This window comes from Acipenser ruthenus, chromosome 11 (assembly GCF_902713425.1).
Source record: "Acipenser ruthenus chromosome 11, fAciRut3.2 maternal haplotype, whole genome shotgun sequence".
NCBI classification, from domain to species: domain Eukaryota; kingdom Metazoa; phylum Chordata; class Actinopteri; order Acipenseriformes; family Acipenseridae; genus Acipenser; species Acipenser ruthenus.
In genome coordinates this window covers 10,925,178-10,947,608 of record NC_081199.1, presented here as the reverse complement: position 1 = coordinate 10,947,608, position 22,431 = coordinate 10,925,178, and the positions used below count along the sequence as shown (strand labels likewise).

The window sequence follows — 22,431 nt, the reverse complement described above, 5'->3', positions numbered from 1 at the left end:
AAAAATGTCCACCCTTATCTTTCTGGGATGATTCTTGGGGAGGGGGGGGGGGGGGGGGGGGGGGGGGAATTGTCCTTTAATTGAAAATGCTGATTTGTCTGCGTTTTGTTTTTTCCCCCCATTGCTACCTTCGTGTATTGGTCACCACTGGCTTAAAGCCAGGTAATTCCACTTGATCAAAAGTGGCTCACTGCCCACCAAAATGGATCACAATACTTGGTGTATTGGCCATCAGTTATTGTTGAACAAAACTGTCTCCATGGGGAGACAGCTTAAATCCACTTAGTTTCCCATGAATTTGAAGATACCTTTCTACCTCCAACCCTTCCAATTCATCTGCAGCCCACACTATGCAAGAATCAAACTCAGAAGTTAGTCAGAAATTAAACTACATGACAGAGTAAAAATACATATTTAAAGCGTGCCATCTACAAATACCATCAAACATCAGCATTTCCACAGAGGCAAATTAACAATGCTTTATGGGAATTTTTTTTATAAGCTTTCAATTAAAAAATATATATATTAATCTACTTGAATTATAGTTTAACCTGCAGTTCTGTCAATTGATTCATACCAATTCTTCATATCTAAATATTAGGCAGAAAATTTAGTTGGGTGACCTTAAGATTCTACCAAAACCTAAAAGTCACCAATAAAAGCAGTAGCTTAAACTACTCCATGAACTAGTTACAAAAAACAAAAAAAAGCTTTTACTATCCAAAACATCCTCAGTTTGTTCTATTTTGGGCAAAACAAATACTTTTTGTAAGGGTTGCTACAGAAGCCATATACCAAAACCTTTCCGGTGAAAGGATAGATTCCCTTGAAAAGGGAATATACACCCAGGTCTAAAAGGGACTCCATGGCACAAAAATCAGACAGACGAGAGGCTATGAGAAGTCATTTTATTCTGCAACATACAAGAAAATCAGAATTGGTGTGCTGGCAAGCTGCTGGAAACCGTGCCGACTGCTGTGTGCATTTCATCAACGGGGACGAGGAGCTCACTGCTGGACTTGGAGCAGAATCTGGGATGACGCCACACGCACATGTAGTAGCCCAGAGACAGGGCTCCCAGGACAGCCATCAGGAGCAGGGGAGCAGCCAGGACAGGCAGCCAGGCCAGAGCCTGCTGGGGCTCTAGGGAGGAGAGGTTAACAGGAAGTGCAGCCATTGTCTTCAGTGCCCAGGGGCAGCATCAATAGGAGTGCGTTACTTTAGGACCTGCAGAGAGACATACCAGCTATGTCCCAAAGTAGGGATGGGCCAAGTCCCCTTATCCCAATGCTAGAAACACTAAAGTTAAAGCTTTGTGCCAAAATTATAGTTATATGCTGTAGACTTGGTTTGGGTAGAAACAGACCACCACATGCCAAGTTCTTTAGCACAACTGCAGGGGAGCCTGTATTGTAAAGATCAAGTCAGTCACAGCCATGCAAGCTAAGTGTACACTGGGTTGGAGACTGCAGGCAAAGAAACTCACCCTCCAGTGACAGAGCAGGGCTCCTCTGGTAGAATTCCTGGCTTCCAGACAACAGCTCTTCAGGAAGGATCCTCAGGGGTCCCAGCACTACAGTGTGTCTTAGCCCCTCTTTAGCTGCTCAGGAGAAAGGGAGCCTGGTTAGAAAACAGGACCTGTTCCTTTACAGCATGCAGTACCAGTGACTACACCAGGGGGCAGGCCAAGAGGGTGCTGGATGAAAACAACCCAAGAGAAGCAACACTGATGGCAACAGGCCATTGAGCAGAGTACCAGCAAGACAGTAAGCAGCCTCTGGTTGGGAGGGGGAATGGTTCTTTGATAATATAGGCTCTGGCAGACCTATTTGAGCATCCTTTGTTGACGGCCATCCATTTTAAAAGTCACGCACCACAGAAGTTAAATTTAAAACTGTACAAAAAAAAAAAAACACACCACACCTGTGTAAGCTATATAGAAAGAGCAGAATTCATACCCGTGTCCCTCCTCTTCCTCAGATTGCAGTTGGAGGTACAGCAGCTGCACACAGAGCTCCGACCAGGGTTATCCAGGAGCTCCCAGCTGCAACACAAGAGCAAGACACTGAACCCAGGGACACTGCAATACACTTACTTGACAGCAGTATAATGAAGGTGGTCCCCACCCCCACAGTTACTGGCATTTCAATGACATTTTCCATATAAACTGTATGGCGGCACAGAACTGATTCTGCAGATTAAGAAACTCATCCTGGGTCACTGGTGTTGGTTAACTGGACCTCACATTTGTACACCCACTACATGAAGGTAAAAATGCAGGAGTGAATTGTATGCACTGAAGGTTCCATAATATACCTAGGTTTGTTTAGGATGCACAAGTGGTTCCGTAGGGCAGGGTTTCCTCTCGTAATTCTGGTCCTGGGGGGGGTCCCCTGTGTCTGCTGGTTCTCACTTAAATCAAACCATTATTTGAACCAATGTGCTTAAACCTTTAATTGTCTTCAACTCTTAACAAGCCAATTGAGTGCTTCTAAAATTGTAGTTGGCTTAAAGGCCTACTTAAGCAATTGAGAACCAGACACAAGGGTCCCCCAGGATCAGGAAACCCCACCTTAGGGACATGTCACACACCTCATTTCCTCCAGTTACCAACAACCGCATGAACACATTTCAATAATTCTCCACACAACTGTAAGGAGGCACAGAACCGATTGTGGGTCCCTGTGGTGTTGGTTAACTGGATCTCACAGCCCCTGCACTCCCCTTGTACAGAGTGCAGCCTCAGCAGGGTCCAGTCCTTACCTCCTGGTTCTCTGGTTGAATGAACAGGCTTTCTTGGTGGGGTCATTGAGCTGGGCAGGGTCCCAGGCCAGCAAGCGGCAATGGATATACACCTAGGAAGTAATTTGATAAAAGGAACACCAATAAACCAACATTTGTGCTAGAAACTCAATTGTATTTACAAAAGGGTTATGCACATTACGAGAACAGCATCAGATAATCAAAAGAATACATTAAACAAGTAGAGAATCTTGGTAACTAGCTGCCCTGAGGACTTCCAATACAATGCAGATTAACCCATCAGATACTCGCATCTGTATTCAGTTGTGTAAACCTGAAGGCTTGGACAACCAGACGGATCTCAGAGGTCTGGACTCTGGGCAGAAACCGGGAGTTGCCAGCCTGGCCATCTACAAAGCATCTGCAAGGAGAAAGCGCACTAAGCAGGGAAAGGCACTTGGCAGGACTGCACACAACCACCAGAAGGAAGGAGCAAGACTTCCTGTACAAAATTACATTCCAACCCTTTGTGCACTAGTGGAAAGTTTGCACTTAGCTTGGGGCTGGTTTCCACAAATCATGGACATCTTAACTAAATTAAAGCCCAGCTACAATCTATACCTTCCCAGTTTAGTTCAGCTGAGCTTTTGCCATCACAAAGCTGACCATTCAACACCCCTTCCTAAAATCCAAGCAGGACTACTGTGCTCCCCAGTGCTAAACATTCAGGTTTTAAAATTGTGCCTTCATACAGCTTGCAGTGAATATCTACCCGTGGTTGGTGATTAGAGGGTAGGTCTGGCTTGAAGGGCTCAGCTCTGGAGTGCTGGCAGCGACACACTCTTCCATGTAGACCATCAGCGGCATGTGGAATTGCTGCTTCACTGCAGCTGCGATGTTGATGGGGGACCCCAGGAAGAACAGACTGGAGGTGCGTGGGGCTGAGAAGTCATCTGAGACCCAAAGGAGAGGCACATGAGAACAGCAACCCACCCAACTCGTCTCACTAGCCAGGACAGAGCAGCATTGACCAGCACCAGAGAAAGATCAAAATATTGTTCTACTTGACTAGAGGAAGTGACACCATGAGCACCACAGGCTGCTCCCCCTGCCAGGTTAGTGTTGCACTGGACACCTTTCTAAGCCAATAGACCAAATGTATATTGCAGGACAGCAAACTCACCATTCATAATCCCCATGGTGAACTCCAGCTTCCCAAACCCATAGGCATCCCCAAGTGCAGGGTTATACACTGGAGGAGTCCAGCCAGCAGGTCTGGAGAACACAGGTAGAAAGCTTTAGTTAGAACAGCAACACACCAAAACAATTTGCTTTCAACAGAAGACACTGAAATTTGTAAACAACTTACTGGCAATATTTAATGCAAACTTACTCTTGCTGCCTTCACAGCAAGGAAGCTGGTCCAGAATTCCTAACGCAGTAAATCATTTGATTTCACAGCGATAACTCAGTGCCATAAAACAGGGCTTAAATAACTGCTCCCCATTAAAGGCAATAACTCCAATTATATAAAATACAGTAAATAGATTTTGTAATATTTAGTTCTAAAAAAATAATCCACAAATTAGATACTGTCAAGTCATGTCAGACATGATGCAAGACTCAATACGTGAATGCATCAACAGCCCATAGGCTTTTAACACATCTTCACAGGAGTTACAACATGTTTAAGCCAAGTCCAACACTCACTTGGTATAGGTGCACACAACAGCCTGATTGAATGGAGTCTGGTAGAAGCCTCTCTGGGTGGGCTTGTAGGTCAGCACATTCATGTAACTGGTAACATTGGCAGTAACCTGGGCAAGACATGGATAAAAAGATTTAAAACACTTTATCTACAGTTCAAGGGTAAGACACACCTCCAGTTAGCCTTTACAAGACTGGGGTTAAGGCACACACTGTATGTCAACAGCCTGAAGCCAAAACAATGCATTTAGTTTGTTTAAAGAAGAATATAAAAAACACACAAGTAATTTACCCTTATTTCTTAGCAGACACCCTTATCTAGGGCTACTTACAGTCAAACAAATACATTAAGAATCACAGTACAAGTAGCCTAATACAATTAAGAATAAAATAAAAAAAATGATTTTGGTTCTAGCAAGTATGACAATATACAGCTGCCAATACGTTTGTATTGCTTAGTTATGTAGCACACATACTAGTCAATGACAACTTAAATATACGTTTTTAAACATGCTTTTACAACTATAGCCAATATTGCATAAGCAGCGCTAGAAAAAGCTTCCGAGTACAAGGTGTATATTTATACAAGCGTGTACAGCGTAATACGATGCACTGCAATTATTGCTCGACCGCTTCTTACGTGAACCCAACACACAAGCCGTTAGAAGCCCCTTACCATGCGCATAAAGCGGCAGTCCAGCAGCCCGTACTGGAACACCACCATGTTATTACCGGCGCTGCTGCTGGATGGAGGGCACGTTCCCAGCAGGAGACCACTCGGGTCCAGAGGCAACGCCGGTCGAGAGTAATCCAACAACACCCTCACAGCCACCGAGTCCACGCCGCAGGCTGTACTCACAGCTACAGGGGAAACGGGTTTAGAATAAAGCGGAACATGCAAATATTTTGTTAAAGGGTTCATGTAGTAAAAGGTTTAATTTTGTAACTGTGAATACTCTTTACAATAACCAAATACGCACTATTAAGTGTTGCACAAAAGGACATCATGTCTGGATAGCAGTAAAACGAGTCTGGTAACACACCAACATTACGTACCGATACAGTCAGCACTACCAAAACATAAGACACAAAACACACTAACCCCACGTGTAACCCACATTACCTTCCTGCGGTGCAGTAAACGGTACACAGCAAAGCGCAATCACGACACATTTCCACAAAAACGCCATCTTCAAAACCAACAGTTACCTACGAAACACCACCGTCCAGTTGCTTTTCTAGTGACGTTAATTACAGTCCTTTGGTAATTAACACTGAGTGGACCACTGACACAGGTGTGACGAGTCGTGCCATTGCGTGGGTGCCTGCCTATATCACGCACACTCCAGAAAAAAAAACACTCAACAGTTAACATCAATTAAAAAATTGGGCAGACCTTATTGCCTTGTTAACACTCCAGGTTTCGTTGCGGGAGTTCACATTTAACTTATTTATACAGCGCAATTATTTACATGTGTGCGCCTGCCTGCGTTAACCGAGATCGCAAGGCTACAATATGTTTCTACATTCAATCCACAGCTACAAGGGACTGATGTTTAAAAAAAAAAAAATCCTAGACCAGCCTACAATTAAGCAATATATTTACTGTAAAGAAAACGTTCATTTCTTACTTTCTCAAGCTGCTTCTGTATGAATATGTTACAGTCAGAGTCACGATTCGGTCAGTAACCGACACAAATAACATTTCGTGATTTGACTCAAATTTTGAGCATTTATTACACTATGTAACACAATTTTTGCTCCTGTGTAGTAAGTGTTATTTCCTAATTGCTTATGCCTCAAAAGTATAGAAAATGGCTATTATTCCCCACAAACTTTGCTTTTGTGACCAGGACAGTGATATTTTGAAATTTACCTATTTCCAATGAGAAAACGGGCGAATTTGTGTCTTTTCGTTCGCATAAAGTCAGAAAAAAACAACATATGAATCCAAATTAACATGTATTTATACTAAAGTAATACAAAAATGACTACAAAAGATTTAGAAGTGAGTAGTTTTTCAAGATTTACGATTATACTGTAAATCACTTTCACGAATCAGCCCCCAAATGTAGTCTCCCATCATGTTCTCGTTATACTGTCCTTCATTGACAGCTCATCCAGGAGCCTCAAAGCCGTGCAGCTCCATAATGGTAACAAGTACCCATCTCTTCACCTTGCTCACTCGGTGCACCTCAAAGAGGATTACAACAGCATCAAGACCTTGCTGGACGCCTTGAAGTATGATGAGTACGACTGGGACCCCCGGAAGGTGCTGATGCCACCACTGCACATCAAATTGGGCCTTATGAAACAATTTGTCAGAGCTCTAGATAAGGAGTCGGCAGCCTTCAAGTACCTTCAAGACCTTCCCTAAGCTGTCTGAGGCAAAGGTCAAAGCCGGTGTCTTCGTCGGACCACAGATAAAGAAGATCCTGGAGTGCAATGAATTCCCCAAGACGCTCACTAGTAAGGAGAAAGCGGCTTGGAACAGCTTTGTCGCAGTGGTTCGGGGCTTCCTGGGCAATCACAAGGCCGAAAACTATGTGGAGCTGGTTGAGACTCTGGTGAAGAACTACGGCACAATGGGCTGTAGGATGTCCCCCAAAGTCCATATCCTTGATGCTCATCTTGATAAATTCAAGGAGAACATGCGAGTGTACTCGGAGGAGCAAGGCGAGCGCTTCCACCAGGATATACTGGACTTTGAACGCCGCTAACAAGGACATTATAACGAGAACATGATGGGAGACTACATTTGGGGGCTGATTCGTGAAAGTGATTTACAGTATAATCGTAAATCTCGAAAAACTACTCACTTCTAAATCTTTTGTAGTCATTTTTGTATTACTTTAGTATAAATACATGTTAATTTGGATTCATATGTTGTTTTTTTCTGACTTTATGTGAACGAAAAGACACAAATTCGCCTGTTTTTTCATTGGAAATAGGTACATTTCAAAATATCACTGTCCTGGTCACAAAAGCAAAGTTTGTGGGGAATAATAGCCATTTTCTATACTTTTGAGGCATAAGCAATTAGGAAATATCACTTCCCACACTGTAAAAAAAAATGCCGTATTTTTAGGTGGGATTAACCTTAATTTTTACATACATTTTTCAGTTTTTTTAATTAATTGCAAAACATTTCAATATTACTGCAAAATACTTTTTTAAAAAATATGTACTATTCATTTTACGGAAATATACACTGAAAAACAAGTACGTATGTAATTTGCTTACAAAATGATAAATTCCGTTAAATTAAAGAAGATAACTTTTAAAAAACCGCACAAGCTGTATTTATAACGACACAAACTTTAATGTTAATGTATGTAACTGTTATTTAAAAAACTGTAAATTACTACTAAATTAATTATTTAACAGGCTTATCTGAGTTGAATTAAATAATGAAAAAAGCTAAAAGTGTTTACTTTTTAATGTCGTTCAGATTTGTTAAAATTAGTTGTGCTGTAGTTTTCTTCCTAAAATAATAGGCCTACTTAATTTCAATGACTGGAAATAAACAAGAAAAGTTGCACATTTCAAACTCAATTCCCGGAGGCCGTGTGTAGCCTACGCTTTTCGTTCCACCCAAGTCCTCAATGACTTAATTTGATTAATTCAATTAGCTAGATACATTTAACACCTATCCAGGCCCCAAATATGAGGATCGGCAACTGTACCTTGAATCAAATGCACGTTTCAACCATCAATTTAAAATACCTCGCAATTTAAAAACTATATATATATATATATATATATATATATATATATATATATATATATATATATATATATATATATAGTTTTGCAATAACTTTTGCTTGAACAAAAGTTATTGTATTCCTTGCTCTTATTGTATTACTTGTATTGTAACACTTGAAATGTATTTGCTTACGATTCTAAGTCGCCCTGGATAAGGGCGTCTGCTAAGAAATAAATTATATATATATATATATATATATATATATATATATATATATATATATATATATATATAATGTTAAATCGAATGAATAATCAGATCAATTAAGTAATTGAGGACTTGTGTGAAATGAAAACTGAGTTTGACACTCCTCTTTTAAACCCTTCTCTCAAATATGGTTTGTGGTCGCTGTGGTCATTTTATATCGATTTAAAAAGCGCTGCATTGATAACAAGCCACTACTGCTGCACAGCTTCTCTGACAAAGCCGACGAGCTGACGAAGCTCTGTTCACCACCACCCTGTTATCAGTAAACTTTTTTTTTTTTTAATGTCATATTGATGATTCATTCATTCATTTCTAATATTAATTGTACCTGAATTATTCACTTTAAATATAAATGTTAACTTAAGTTTTTAGAAAAACTTGGACTTTCTAAAATCTCGCGATACTATCAAGCCTGGATGACGAAATGTCCTGGACATTACCTCGTGTGAAGGAGAAACAACGTTTGTGAGAAGCCATTTTATTTTTACCGATGCAAAACTCTGCTCGACAGAAACTTGAAAGGTGAGTTTGTGTTTGGCAACACAAAATGTTGTATGAATGATATTTTAATTGTACCGAAATGAAAAAAAAGTCTGTATTTTAATTAGAGCATGTCAGGAAATATGAATTAAAAATAGTGGGAGATTTAGGGATAGCCATTATTCACACATTTTATACAACTAAAGACAGTGTCCGTGCTTAGACGTGTTGTGTGTGTGTGTGTGTGTGTATATATATTAGTTGAACACTTATAAGAGAAGGAAATATTTTAAACCTGTATCCCTCTAGAAAGCGGAGCATGTGCTCCCTTTGCCAGACTACTAAGTACAGGCCTAAGCAATTTTATTTGTTGTTGTATCAGATCTACATTAATGTAAGTGTGAAAGACTGACTAACAAGCGGCATGTGTGGAAGTAAGACTTAACTGCACATTTTTATTTTTCTTGTGTACAAAATTTTAATGTACGAATAATACTGTAAGCCCAGGAATATTTGCTAGCCTTTTATTACACAAATTTGACATATGAAACATTTTTGGCGCGAATAATACTATTGTAAATGCTTTCAGGATAACAGGTCGTCTTGTGTAATTCACCAGATATTTTGGCCACGATATTTCTGGACTTACAGTATTTAAATTTTACCCAATGAAGAAAAAAATACTACTGTGTAGGGCATGTTAAGAATTCTTGCATATTTAAAAAAAAAAAAAAAAAAAAAAATTCCTAATTTTAGGGAAATTATTTTTAGAATTTAAAGTGGTCAAACTTAGCTAAGTATATTGCCATGTCGTTGTAATGTGGGTGAACAATAAATAGTAAATATGAAAATATTTTAAAGTACAACTATTATTACTCTACAGAATGTTCTTGGGGATTCACAGCAGCGTTGGAGGTGTAGTACTTTGATAATCTTGTTCAGACAACGCCATTTTCTCTCGCGGGATGTGCTCCATTTTGTGGGCATATTAGGATTTCTTAAACTCTTATGGAGGTAATTATTCGAACATTTAAAGAGTCCACGCCTATATAAGTGTGTGTGTGCATATATATATATATATATATATATATATAGATGCATAGATACAGTGCCTTGCGAAAGTATTCGGCCCCCTTGAACTTTGCGACCTTTTGCCACATTTCAGGCTTCAAACATAAAGATATGAAACTGTAATTTTTTGTGAAGAATCAACAACAAGTGGGACACAATCATGAAGTGGAACGAAATTTATTGGATATTTCAAACTTTTTTAACAAATAAAAAACTGAAAAATTGGGCGTGCAAAATTATTCAGCCCCTTTACTTTCAGTGCAGCAAACTCTCTCCAGAAGTTCAGTGAGGATCTCTGAATGATCCAATGTTGACCTAAATGACTAATGATGATAAATAGAATCCACCTGTGTGTAATCAAGTCTCCGTATAAATGCACCTGCACTGTGATAGTCTCAGAGGTCCGTTTAAAGCGCAGAGAGCATCATGAAGAACAAGGAACACACCAGGCAGGTCCGAGATACTGTTGTGGAGAAGTTTAAAGCCGGATTTGGATACAAAAAGATTTCCCAAGCTTTAAACATCCCAAGGAGCACTGTGCAAGCGATAATATTGAAATGGAAGGAGTATCAGACCACTGCAAATCTACCAAGACCTGGCCGTCCCTCTAAACTTTCAGCTCATACAAGGAGAAGACTGATCAGAGATGCAGCCAAGAGGCCCATGATCACTCTGGATGAACTGCAGAGATCTACAGCTGAGGTGGGAGACTCTGTCCATAGGACAACAATCAGTCGTATACTGCACAAATCTGGCCTTTATGGAAGAGTGGCAAGAAGAAAGCCATTTCTTAAAGATATCCATAAAAAGTGTCGTTTACAGTTTGCCACAAGCCACCTGGGAGACACACCAAACATGTGGAAGAAGGTGCTCTGGTCAGATGAAACCAAAATCGAACTTTTTGGCAACAATGCAAAACGTTATGTTTGGCGTAAAAGCAACACAGCTCATCACCCTGAACACACCATCCCCACTGTCAAACATGGTGGTGGCAGCATCATGGTTTGGGCCTGCTTTTCTTCAGCAGGGACAGGGAAGATGGTTAAAATTGATGGGAAGATGGATGGAGCCAAATACAGGACCATTCTGGAAGAAAACCTGATGGAGTCTGCAAAAGACCTGAGACTGGGACGGAGATTTGTCTTCCAACAAGACAATGATCCAAAACATAAAGCAAAATCTACAATGGAATGGTTCACAAATAAACATATCCAGGTGTTAGAATGGCCAAGTCAAAGTCCAGACCTGAATCCAATCGAGAATCTGTGGAAAGAACTGAAAACTGCTGTTCACAAATGCTCTCCATCCAACCTCACTGAGCTCGAGCTGTTTTGCAAGGAGGAATGGGCAAAAATTTCAGTCTCTCGATGTGCAAAACTGATAGAGACATACCCCAAGCGACTTACAGCTGTAATCGCAGCAAAAGGTGGCGCTACAAAGTATTAACTTAAGGGGGCTGAATAATTTTGCACGCCCAATTTTTCAGTTTTTTATTTGTTAAAAAAGTTTGAAATATCCAATAAATTTCGTTCCACTTCATGATTGTGTCCCACTTGTTGTTGATTCTTCACAAAAAATTACAGTTTCATATCTTTATGTTTGAAGCCTGAAATGTGGCAAAAGGTCGCAAAGTTCAAGGGGGCCGAATACTTTCGCAAGGCACTGTAGATAGATCTCTCTCCATTTGGTTGTATTGTTTTATGAACGATTACATAGTTAGGCACCCACTAAATGGCATAACCAAACATTTGAAATATAAATTCACTGGGCGTGAGCTGGGGGGGAAAGATAAGGCAGAAGAAGCAGCAAGGAGCAGTTAGTAGGACAGAATGTGGTCACCGACTGGGGCCGACGCTGTCGACATCCCAGGGGCGGAGGACCCGGCAACCGGAAACAGGATAGAAAAGAGGTCACCGACTGGGGCCGATGCTGTCGACATCCCAGAGGCGGAGGACCCGGCAACCTGGAAACGGGATAGAAAAGAGGTCACCAACTGGGGCCGACGCAGTCGACATCCCAGGGGCGGAGGACCCGGCAACCTGAAAACACATATGAGGGTTAGACTTGAAAAGCCGCCCCTCGGGAGGAGATGAGAGAGGTACCCAGCATCTGAGGCTTATGTAAGGGGCGCTCGTAAAACCCCTGATTGGCCGAGACATCACGCTGCCTGGGACCTGAAAATAAGGACAGAGCATTGAGGTTAGTATAGGACTCGGCACGAGTGACCACGTCCTGAAGAGAGGCAGAATAGAAGAGAGCCTCGAGTGAGATGAGCGCAGGAGCTGCGACAGGACAGAGTTTGGCCGGGGGTCTGCTCTGACTCACGCGGTGAGAACCCCTGAAGGTAAGGGAGGCGGCTGCCTAGCCCTGAGGTCGGGGAAGTGAGCCTCACTTGCCCCCCAAAGGATGGACCCCCAGCACCTACGAAAATTCCCACACCGTGAGACAAACAAGACAGAACATGCCAACGCATAACATAAACAAACAAACAAAAGACCAGAAGGACGAACCGAGGGAGATTAGTAAATTTGTTAGTGGGATGTGACTATGTGTATACCTGACTGTGTATACCTGCCGCTCAGTGGAGAGGAAAAAACCCCTTGAGGCGAATTTAGGGGAAAACCTCAGGTGGCCCCGGCGAACAGGTAGCCCCCACTCCGGGCATGCTAGCAATTTTAAAATGGGCTGCTGCTATATCGGAGGGAGATGAATGGACGTAATAGTCTACTGCGGAAGAGGACCAGCGGCCCATGGTCTTGATCAGACTGATTGATACTGGCTCTTGCAGCTGAGGTAGCTGCACCTTTACGAAATGAATGGGGAGAATACAGCTGAGGAGGGAGGCCTGCTCTAGAAAGGAGGGAGGAGAGGTGGGCTGAGAACCAGTGACGAGTGACAATAGAGTGAGAGGAATCGATAAATAGAGGGTCCAGGGGGGGATGGGATTTCCTGATGGAGAGATATTTTGCCATTGCTGAGAAAGGGCAGATAGAGGATTCGATCCTTGAAAGCTGGATGAACTGACCACGCCGGAGTTGATCTGTCTTTGAGATACGCAGCCGGATTATGAAATAGGAGTTGCTAATACAGGAGAGATCGCAGAGACGAATACCCGTTGCAGGGAAGCTTGAAGCTGAAGGAACTGCGAATTCTGAGCATCTTAGGAAGCCGAAGAAGGCTGTGAGGCAGATGGTTTCCATTAGGAGATCTTCGTATGGGGAAAAGCAACCTTTCCGAAGAGTAGAGATGAGGGAATGGAGGATATCTGTTGATATAGGCAGGCGGGAAGGTGCAGCAGGGGGTAGATTTTGAAGATTCCGCAGAGAGTCAGACGAACAACTGGTATGGAGAGGATGGTGGGTGAAGGCACGGACATGATGCGGTAGTGATATTGGATTCCTGAAATGTAAGATTTGATGGATGCTGGGGAAAGATGGAGAGATTCCTTAGCATGGATGATGAAGGCCAGGATCCAATCTTGTTTGAAGGGAATAGGGTGGATATGATTATGAGCACAGAAGGTTAGGAATGCTGACCAGGCCGTAGAATAAGAAGCTCTTGAAGAAGGGGCGAGGGCTGTAGACAGCGGATTGAAGGAGGTTGCGGAGGGTAGGGTTCAGTCCAGAAGTAGCTGATGAAACTGTTGGGTCTGGAGGGGGTTTGGGGAGGCAGATGGAACCAGCTGACGGAACTTGGCTACCTGTAGGCGAGAAAGAGCATCCGCAGCATTATTATGGGTACCCGGAAGATGACGAGCTTGTATTAGGAAGTTGAGAGATACAGACGACCATATGAGACGACGGAGCAGGCGCATAATGAGGGGGGATGAAGAACGTCCTTTGTTAATGATGTGTACTGTGGGTTTGTTATCGCTGAAGAAAATAATTGATTTTCTTGACCATTGGTGACCCCAGAGGGCAGCGGCCACCGCGATTGGATAAATTTCTAGAAGTGCCGTAGATTTTTCTTGAGGGGGAAGGAGCTGAATTTCAGGGGGCCAAGTGCTACAGAACCATTCAGGAACAAGGAACCCGCCGAATCCGATGGATGAGGCGTCAGTGAAGAGGGCAAGGTCATGGGGGGCTGAAATGAAGTCGTCGTAAAATAGAGAGAGGCCATTCCAATTAGAAAGGAGACTGATGCACATCTTTATGTCTTTCCTGGCTTCGGCTGAAATTTTCACGTGAGAATTCATATTCTTGACCGTTGATGAGAGGGCTAGGAGACGTGAAATAAATGTTCTGCCCTGGGGAATGATGCGAATGGCGAAATTGAAATGGCCGAGGAGAGACAGGAGGTCCCTCTTCTTAATGAAAGAGGAGATCTGAAAATTGTTAATGAGTGCAAGTAAGCGTTGGAGTTTGGCAAGAGGCAGGCTGGCTTCGAATTTCACTGTATTGAGTGTGATGCCGAGGAATTCCAGGGAGTTAACAGGGCCGATGGTTTTCTCTTGAGAAAGAGGGACACCGACTGAGGAAAAGAGGGTCTTTAGCTGATTAATTGCTTGGGCTGGAGGATCTGACGGGGGGGAAATAAGCAGAAAGTCATCCATTAGATGGAGGAGGAAGGGGACATGATAGGAGTTGAGCAGAATCCAGCAGAGGGCTTCTGACAAGGAATCGAATATTTTTGGGCTACTGCGGCAGCCGAAAGTGAGCTGGGTGGAAAAATAGAACTTCTCTGCCCAACAGACTCCGAAAAGGTGACGGAGGGAAGGGTGAATAGGCATGACCTTGAATGCATCGGAGATATCGGCTTTGGCGAGCCAGGCTCCGTGACCTGCAATTTTTATGAAATGAATGGCATCTGAGAGCTTAATGTAGTGAAGAGAGAACTCCTCACTTGAAATGAGGGAGTTAATGCTGCGTGTGTAAGCGCCCCGAGGAGCGGATAAGTCAATAATAAGGCGTTTCTTGCCGGAATACTTACGAGTAGCGATGCCTATGGGATTAATGCGAAAGGTAGTGAAGGGGGGTGCTGAAAAGGGGCCAACTATGAAGCCTTTGTTGACTTCGGCTTGGAGAAGGGAACTGACGACTTGTGGCTCAGAAATGGCAGAGCGGAGATTTTGACAGATATGAGACTCCGAAGGAATGTGAGAAATGCCAGTAAAAAAGCCATTTGTAAGTCCGCTAATTAGATAAGAGACGAACAGCTTGTCTGGATGATTTTGTAGCGCATTAGCGAGAGCCTGGACGTTGATAGGAGTAGAAACTTGAAGTAACTTTGATTGTCACTTCACTGTAAGAGGACATATGGAGCGTGAGTGGGCGTCGTTGCAGAAGCTGCAGGCATGCAGGTACTTGCAAGTTTTGCTGAAGCAGGCAGAAGTATTAAAGTTATTGCATATTTGCCTGCCACCTGTAAACTTGATGGGACGGCCATAGATATCTCTGGCTTGAGATCTGGTGGGAGGAGCTGAAGCATGGATGGAAGCAGGGGCAAGATGTCTTGAACTGAGAAGAGAAGGCAAGGGATGATGAATGGGTTGAAGAGAACTAGCTGCTGTCTTAGGGCATAGATAAGAGGAGTGCGCTGTGGAGGCACATGCGCTGCAGGCGTTGGGACGAATTCCACTGAAGATCCGGGTGAAAAGATCTGTGTCGGAACGGGACCAATCAATAATACGGTTGTCGGCTGAGAGGGTGGCAGCAGCTTTGGCTGAGAAAGCACGGTGGTATTGATAGAACAAAGTGCCTCCGTAGCGCACGGCCAATTCGACAACCAAAAAGAGATACTGATTTAACTCTTGTAATCTGTGCGGATAAACAGAACAGAGAATATCGCGATAAATGGAGAAAGCGAGGACGAATTCTCCCACGGAAAGGCTTTTTTGAAGACGTGGGTCGCGGGATTTTAGAGTGACCGAAACGTCTCCACAGTCGACCACTCTGTGATCTAAAAACTCAGAAGAAGCAATGAGAATAGAGACAAGATTAACATCCTTGCCTTCGATTATTTGCTTTCTAATTTTTGGTGAAATAGAATGGCTGGTAATAGCACGGGGAGAAGAGGAACTTGCTACAGTGGCTGAGGAGAGATTGAACTCTGGAGGAGGAACGGGGGGTACTGAAAAAGACGTACCAAGGGTATAAGCAGGAGTGCTGGAACTGAAGGCGGGTGGAGCCAAAGCAGGATTTTCCAGTTTGTCAAGACGGGCGCTGAGAGCTAGCTGAGAGTCTATAATGGGCTGGAGCAGAGTTTGCAGCTGATTAAAAGTGACCTGAGGGGCGCTGCTGGAGGAGGGGATGGGCGGGGTGAGTGACTGCGGCAGATGCTGTGGCTGCGTTGACTGCGCCGCCGGGGGGAGCTGGGCTGCGAAAGCAGAGTCTTGCGTATGCGCAGCAGGAACAGGAACGGAGAGAGTAGCAGAAGAGGAGGGCCTGACAGCTGAAGCTTGCAAGCAGGGGGGGAAAATCGGCTCGGCTGACAAGGCTTCACAATAGGTAACAAATAGGGACATGCGATCTCTGCCGACGGGAATAGGAATGGACTTTTCAAAGAGTACTTTCAGCAGCTTAGGTGTCGTCCAATCTTTGTAGTGGAGTTGCAGTAGGGGCTGGCTAGCGGAACTGCGCTTTGGGCCCCGCTCTTGCCTAGCTGAACGCCGCAAGGTTGGCTGACGGGGCTGGCGCGGTCACGGGCCGGGACGAGGAACGGAATGCCTGACAAAGACGGACCGGTGGAGGGGTCGGAGGCAGGAATTCGTCTGAGTCGGAAGGGAATGCGAAAACTGAAAGCTTTTCCATTTGGAAGCAGGTAAAACTGCGCGTATTAATCTTGCGATGGTCTTTTTTTTTTTTTTTTTTTTTCCGGGAGTAATGCGAAACACTACCAGTCAGGATTCAAAAAACGAAACACTAGACAGAAAAGGTGCAGGTGATCAGGTCTTAAATAGTAAATAGAAACTAATTAACTGGAGATTAGAAAATTGAAAGATTAGAGATTAGCGGCCTCCCCAGCTCCACGCCCCCCGAACCTCGCAAGCTAACATTTGGTAGAAAACGATATACTGTAAAATGTAGACAGCTAATATGTTTACTTATTACAGAATAGATATTTTTCAATCAAAATGCAGACGGTAATATACCCCACACACTTGCATATGAGTATATATTTTTGTATTTTATTTTAATAGACAGATGGAACAGGAAAGCACTGGGGATTCTGTTTTAAACTCCCACATTAGTTCTGTGTTGCCAAACCTCACCACCTGTGTGCTGAACTCTGTTTTGGACACACTCAAAAACCTGGGTGTAGAAACCCTGGATGATTTCAGATTTGTAAAAGATGATGATCTTATGGTCCTCAAGCCAATAGAAGTTCGAAAACTCCTAGCCAGCTTTACAGTCACATGTGAGTATATTACAGTTCGGTCAGTTGTCTTCAAGTGCTTAATTGGCAGTAAACCTATTTATTTATTTTATATATATATATATATATATATATATATATATATATATATGTGTATATATTGTGTGATATATGATACGACTCATTATTAATGAAGTCACAGGGGTCTGCAAGAGGCCTTCAAAGAAACATCTTACTGATATAGCAAGAAGAATTGTGGCAAAATATCCTAAATCTTTGCAGGATGTTATCGAAGGCCACATAGTTGGCAGTGGATATGATTCCTTGGTAAAACAGCTGCATAGCAGAGCAGATAATGTGACGCGTACACAGTTTTCTACCCCCAAAAGACAGTTTCAACACAGTAGTGGGAGCGACACGGAAGAAGTTCCTGCAAAGGAACGAGCTTTACCTCAAGACACTTACGGTTGCATAAACTGGGATCCCGAGCACCTGCCAATCACAGAGACACTTGCAAGTCAAAAACAGCAACAAGAAGAAATGAAAACCATGTTCAGAGAAAGAAACTGGGATACACAGATCATCACCAAAAAAATGATGGCAACGTACTACACTCAGAGAAAAGACATCATCCGAGGTATGGAAACTGAAAAAATAAGGAGGGAGTGGCCATTTCTGTTTGAAATGCCAGGATTACAAGCACACTTCAGGGCACTTACAGGTGTACAATTAGAAGGGAAATTTTTTGAGACCGTAAAAAACAAATCGCACAGAATTCTGGCCTACATGGACACTCTCAACAATGAGAAACAAAGAAAAACTGCAAGAGTTTTGGCACAGATCGAAGTTGCAAAGAAGGACACAAAGTCTAAATTACCGGAGATGCCAGGGTTGGTTTTGGTGCTGCTTGCTTACTTTGGTGAAGACGACAAGCAAATGTTTTTCCAGGTGGATGACACTTGCTTACCTTCTGAAGTGCCAACATCTAATCTGCCTGCATCACCTTGCATTATTTTCTGTGGTATGTGTTTTGGTAATCCATGCATTTGTTTGACATATGCTGAATAGTTTTATTTTATTTACTTTTGGCTGAGGAATAAGGGGACGAAGTATAATCTGAATTTAATCAGCATTTTTAGTATCCCAGAGAAATGCTTTGTGAACAATCTGCTTACATCCAAATTACATTTTAAATAATTGTGTAAGGTTCATGAGCAGTTTTGAGTGTTTTTTAATTTAGTTTCTTCTCGCATACTAAATAACTTGGAGTCCAAAAATCATATCCAGGTTCTTTTAAATACGTAAGTGTTTTGTACACAACTCTCTTGCTAGAATTACCTGGAGCATTAGGTAAACTGTTAAGGAATGATTTAATATGAAATTTCAGCAGCCTTAAGGCTTTCTGTAAATTATATGATTAATTGTAGTGGGTTTGAGTGTTTTTATGTACGTATGTTTGAAAATGTTTGTCTTCAGAATGAAAATAATGCAGTCAATTTAACAAACGTCTTGAATTTTATTTTTATATTTTTCCTGCTGCAGGAGATTCCCTTCTGACTGCATCCCGCTTAATGCTGAGCATTGATAAAGTTGTCGTTACAGAACAACAAACTAACTTTGTGGAAGCTTTGCTTATGATGTTTGCATCCTACTACTGCTTGAACATCCATTACCCATCAGAGTTGGGAGCAACACTTGAATTCCTTCAAAGGTACAGTATATAACACATGGATATGTACCTTGTTTTCGCTTTAACCTGTTTATAGTGGAGCGATTTAAACTTCTCAAACATTTGTGACACCAGTAATGATCAGTCTAATACAATGGTAATTTTCATATTTTGTATTTGAATGTTAAATTACCCACAGTTGACACTTCAAGGAGCATTTTAAGCATGTGTAAAATAAAAAAAAATATATAGATTAAGCTATTCATTGTAAATACTATGCCCATGTTTTATCTTTTGTTATGGGTGTTTTAAAAGATAATGAATGTTCCCATATGTTGCTTCAACTGTTTAAGGTGTTAATTGTGTGGTGTGTGTGTTTTATTATTATTATTTTTTTACATCTCAACCACTTTACACTTTTGAATTGCAGCGTTCTCTTGTTCTGTTTCCAAGATGTCTTTGCATGTATTTCAGAACTACATTTCCACATCATCCTCCCAATCACTGGTAAATCCATCTCATTCACATTTTTTTCTGAAATACATGCGAGGCCATACAAAGCCATCTTGGAAACGGAACAAGAGAACGCTGCAATTCAAAAGTGTAAAGTGGTTGAGATGTTAACATAATACACACGCCTTACCTAAACAGCTGTAGCAACACATGGGAACATGTAACACACATACACAAATAAAATACCCTTTGTTACCATTTAAGAATATATAAAATATTTGCATTTTTTTTCCTTTCTAATAGATGCATCTTCAAAATAAATCCAGACAAAGGGACGAAGGTCGAACGGAAGCCACATAAGAGGCAATATGCTGTGAATCCAAGAGTTCTTTCCCTCATTTCTGCAATTGCTGATTTTGAATGGAGAGAATAAAATGCAATTATGTCAAAAGTAAGTAATCTTGCAGTAAGCTGTAATGCTAGGTATGTCTTATTTATAGGTCATATAAGCACTCTGAAATATGGGCTCCTGAGTGGCATATCTGGTAAAGGCCTCAACCTTGAGTGCAGGATAGGAGAGAGCGAGGTGGTCTCCTGTGCCATTGTCCAACATGGCAGAGAGTTTGCAGTGGGGGTGGCACACAATTGGTAGAGCATCGCTGGGGTAGGGAGGGTTTGAATCAACTAGGGCTCCCTCAATTCACAGAGCTCGAGCAACTCCTGTAGGTTCAGGGTGTTAGCAGTTTCCAGCTACATTGAATCCTTCGATCAAAGTGTTAGTTGGGCTGTGGCAGCTCTGGGCTTGCGGTGCGAAAAATAGGTATGGCTTTGACGTATGTACCGGAGGACACATGCTTTGTCTCATCCCTCATGAGTGGCACAGAGTAGTTGAATTGGTAATTCCAAATTAGGGTGAAAAGAGGGAGAACAAAAATTGCCGGTTATTTAGAAAAAAAAAAATATATATATATATATATATTATTATTTTTTTTTTTAATCTAAGCCTGTTTCATTGTTTTTTTTTTCTCTTTTATACAGGTTTTCAGTCACCAGCATGTCAACTGCAGCACAAAGCAGCTTCTCCACATTTGACTCCTAGGCCGGGACCTGATCAAAACTTTGACGACCCGCCAATCACACTTTACAAAACGGAATGTTATCGCTTTTTGGTTTTATGAGTAGGAGAAATTGGATATTTACAAAAACAACAAAAAGCGATAACATTCTGTTTTGTAAAGTGCGATTGGCGGGTCGTCACAGGTTTTGTTTTTTTTTTGAGCAGGTCCCAGGCCCTAGCCTGCTCAATCAAAAAACAGCAGTTTGAACACTATTTAAAAACAAAAACATCTGTTGTGCTACTGACTCCACTATTACGGCTGTGAAAGAACCATGGACTTGTTTGTGAGAACTGTCCGAGTCCAACAAGGCCTGGATCAACATTATTGCGGAAAACACTTGGTATCTGTTAATAGTTGATTTGTCTGTAGAAATATGCTAAGAGAAAGTGAGGGCACAGTTCGGTAGCCAGTTTTAGTATATTTAATATGGTTTTATTGTTTTACTGTGTACTAGGCTTACCATTGTTGGTATCCTAGCAGCTGGTATGTTAACATTTAAAATAATAACTCAGCTTGAGGAGTGATTGAGCATTTTTTGTTAATTCCTGCATTTTCGAAAAGGTTGTATAGGGGCTCCATGACACAGAAGCTATCATGCCTAATGAATATGTATATTTTGTATTTGCTCAGTAAAATGCTCAATGAAAAGTTGTAATAAAATTCTGAAAGCTTAAGGAATACTTGTTAATGTTTTTCATTATTTTCTGCTGTTTAACACTTAGTGTAAATTAACTAATAATTAAGCACATATTTGAGCTTTTACAAATCGTACAGACACTATAACCTGAAAATGAATGTATTCCATAGTGAAATGACTAAACTTAACATTAATTATAACATGTATAAACCATCATTCCACAGTAGAAAACTGCTAAATAAAAGTATGCAACTTATTTAATAACTACATTTAACATTAATTACAACATGTATAAACCATCATTCCACAGTAGAAAACTGCTAATTTAAAGTGCATAACCTATTTATTAATGAAGATTGAAGTAAAATGAAAGGGAAAAAACATTTATTTTACAGTTTTTTCTCAATTAATTAACAATATAAGTATGTAAAACTAGGGTGAGGTAATGTTATATTAATGTTTTTTAAAGCAAATTTTACGAAGTTTTGCAGTAGAATCACGGAGAAAATTATATTTATTACGTTTTTTTACAGTACATTTAACCATTTATTTTACAAATGAAACCGTAATTCAATTTACGGTTCGGATTATTTTACAGTTATTCACCGTGCAGCTCGGCTGCCAGACAATTACCGTAAAATTACGTTGTTTTTTTTTACAGTGCAGGAACAAAAATTGTGTTACATAGTGTAATCATAGGGAAATGGCACAAGTGAATTTCCAGAGGATTTGATACATGTTGAAAAAATATGAATCAATTTCCAAAGTAAATATTTCATTTTTGATAAAGGTGATGTCCACAAGATATTGTAGGGTGTACTCCATATTTTAAAAATACATATATAAGGCTACTTATAAGGTCAGTGATACCGTAAGTATCGACCTTTGAATCATAAAACAATGCATTTAAATGGCAGTATAATGCATGCATTATTTCCCTATCAAAAGACATACCTTCAGAAATACACAAAAAATGTCTGAGAATGGGGAATGAACGTCACTGCCATGTTATTTGTTTATTTCAAAATATTTGTGTTAACAGTTGTACAAATACTGAAACCGACAATGTATTAAATACCATTCTGAATATGAATATAGCTGAATTATGAATTGTACCGATCTCGGTTAACGCACCACACAGATCGAGGCAATCCACACACAGGCGGAGGGCTGCGCGAAAGCGGGACCTCTCTCACTGAAGCATAGCGCCGATACCGGCCCTGCTGCTGCCTTCCCCGTGTACGCTGTAATATGTTAGAATACC

At 41.5% G+C, this 22,431-nt stretch overlaps 2 protein-coding genes across 2 annotated transcripts; one reads left to right on the top strand and one right to left on the bottom strand.

The window, feature by feature from the left end:
* Window positions 1–894: 894 nt before the first annotated feature.
* LOC117427050 (zona pellucida sperm-binding protein 3-like) lies at window positions 895–5,749 on the bottom strand. The gene is made up of 10 exons (XM_034045397.3): window positions 5,573–5,749; window positions 5,126–5,310; window positions 4,453–4,559; window positions 3,926–4,017; window positions 3,515–3,695; window positions 3,055–3,163; window positions 2,764–2,855; window positions 1,959–2,044; window positions 1,487–1,600; window positions 895–1,143 (listed from the first exon to the last, which is right to left on the bottom strand). The coding sequence occupies exons 1-10, from the start codon at window positions 5,637–5,639 to the stop codon at window positions 932–934; spliced, it is 1,245 nt and encodes a 414-aa protein (XP_033901288.2). The 5' UTR covers window positions 5,640–5,749; the 3' UTR covers window positions 895–931.
* Window positions 5,750–9,290: 3,541 nt separating this feature from the next.
* On the top strand, window positions 9,291–21,204 carry LOC117426151 (uncharacterized). The gene is made up of 6 exons (XM_034925674.2): window positions 9,291–9,919; window positions 17,119–17,332; window positions 17,487–18,311; window positions 18,833–19,001; window positions 19,716–19,863; window positions 20,451–21,204. Exons 1-5 carry the CDS (start codon window positions 9,914–9,916, stop codon window positions 19,843–19,845), a joined length of 1,344 nt encoding a protein of 447 aa, XP_034781565.2. The 5' UTR covers window positions 9,291–9,913; the 3' UTR covers window positions 19,846–19,863; window positions 20,451–21,204.
* The last annotated feature ends 1,227 nt before the right edge of the window (window positions 21,205–22,431 follow it).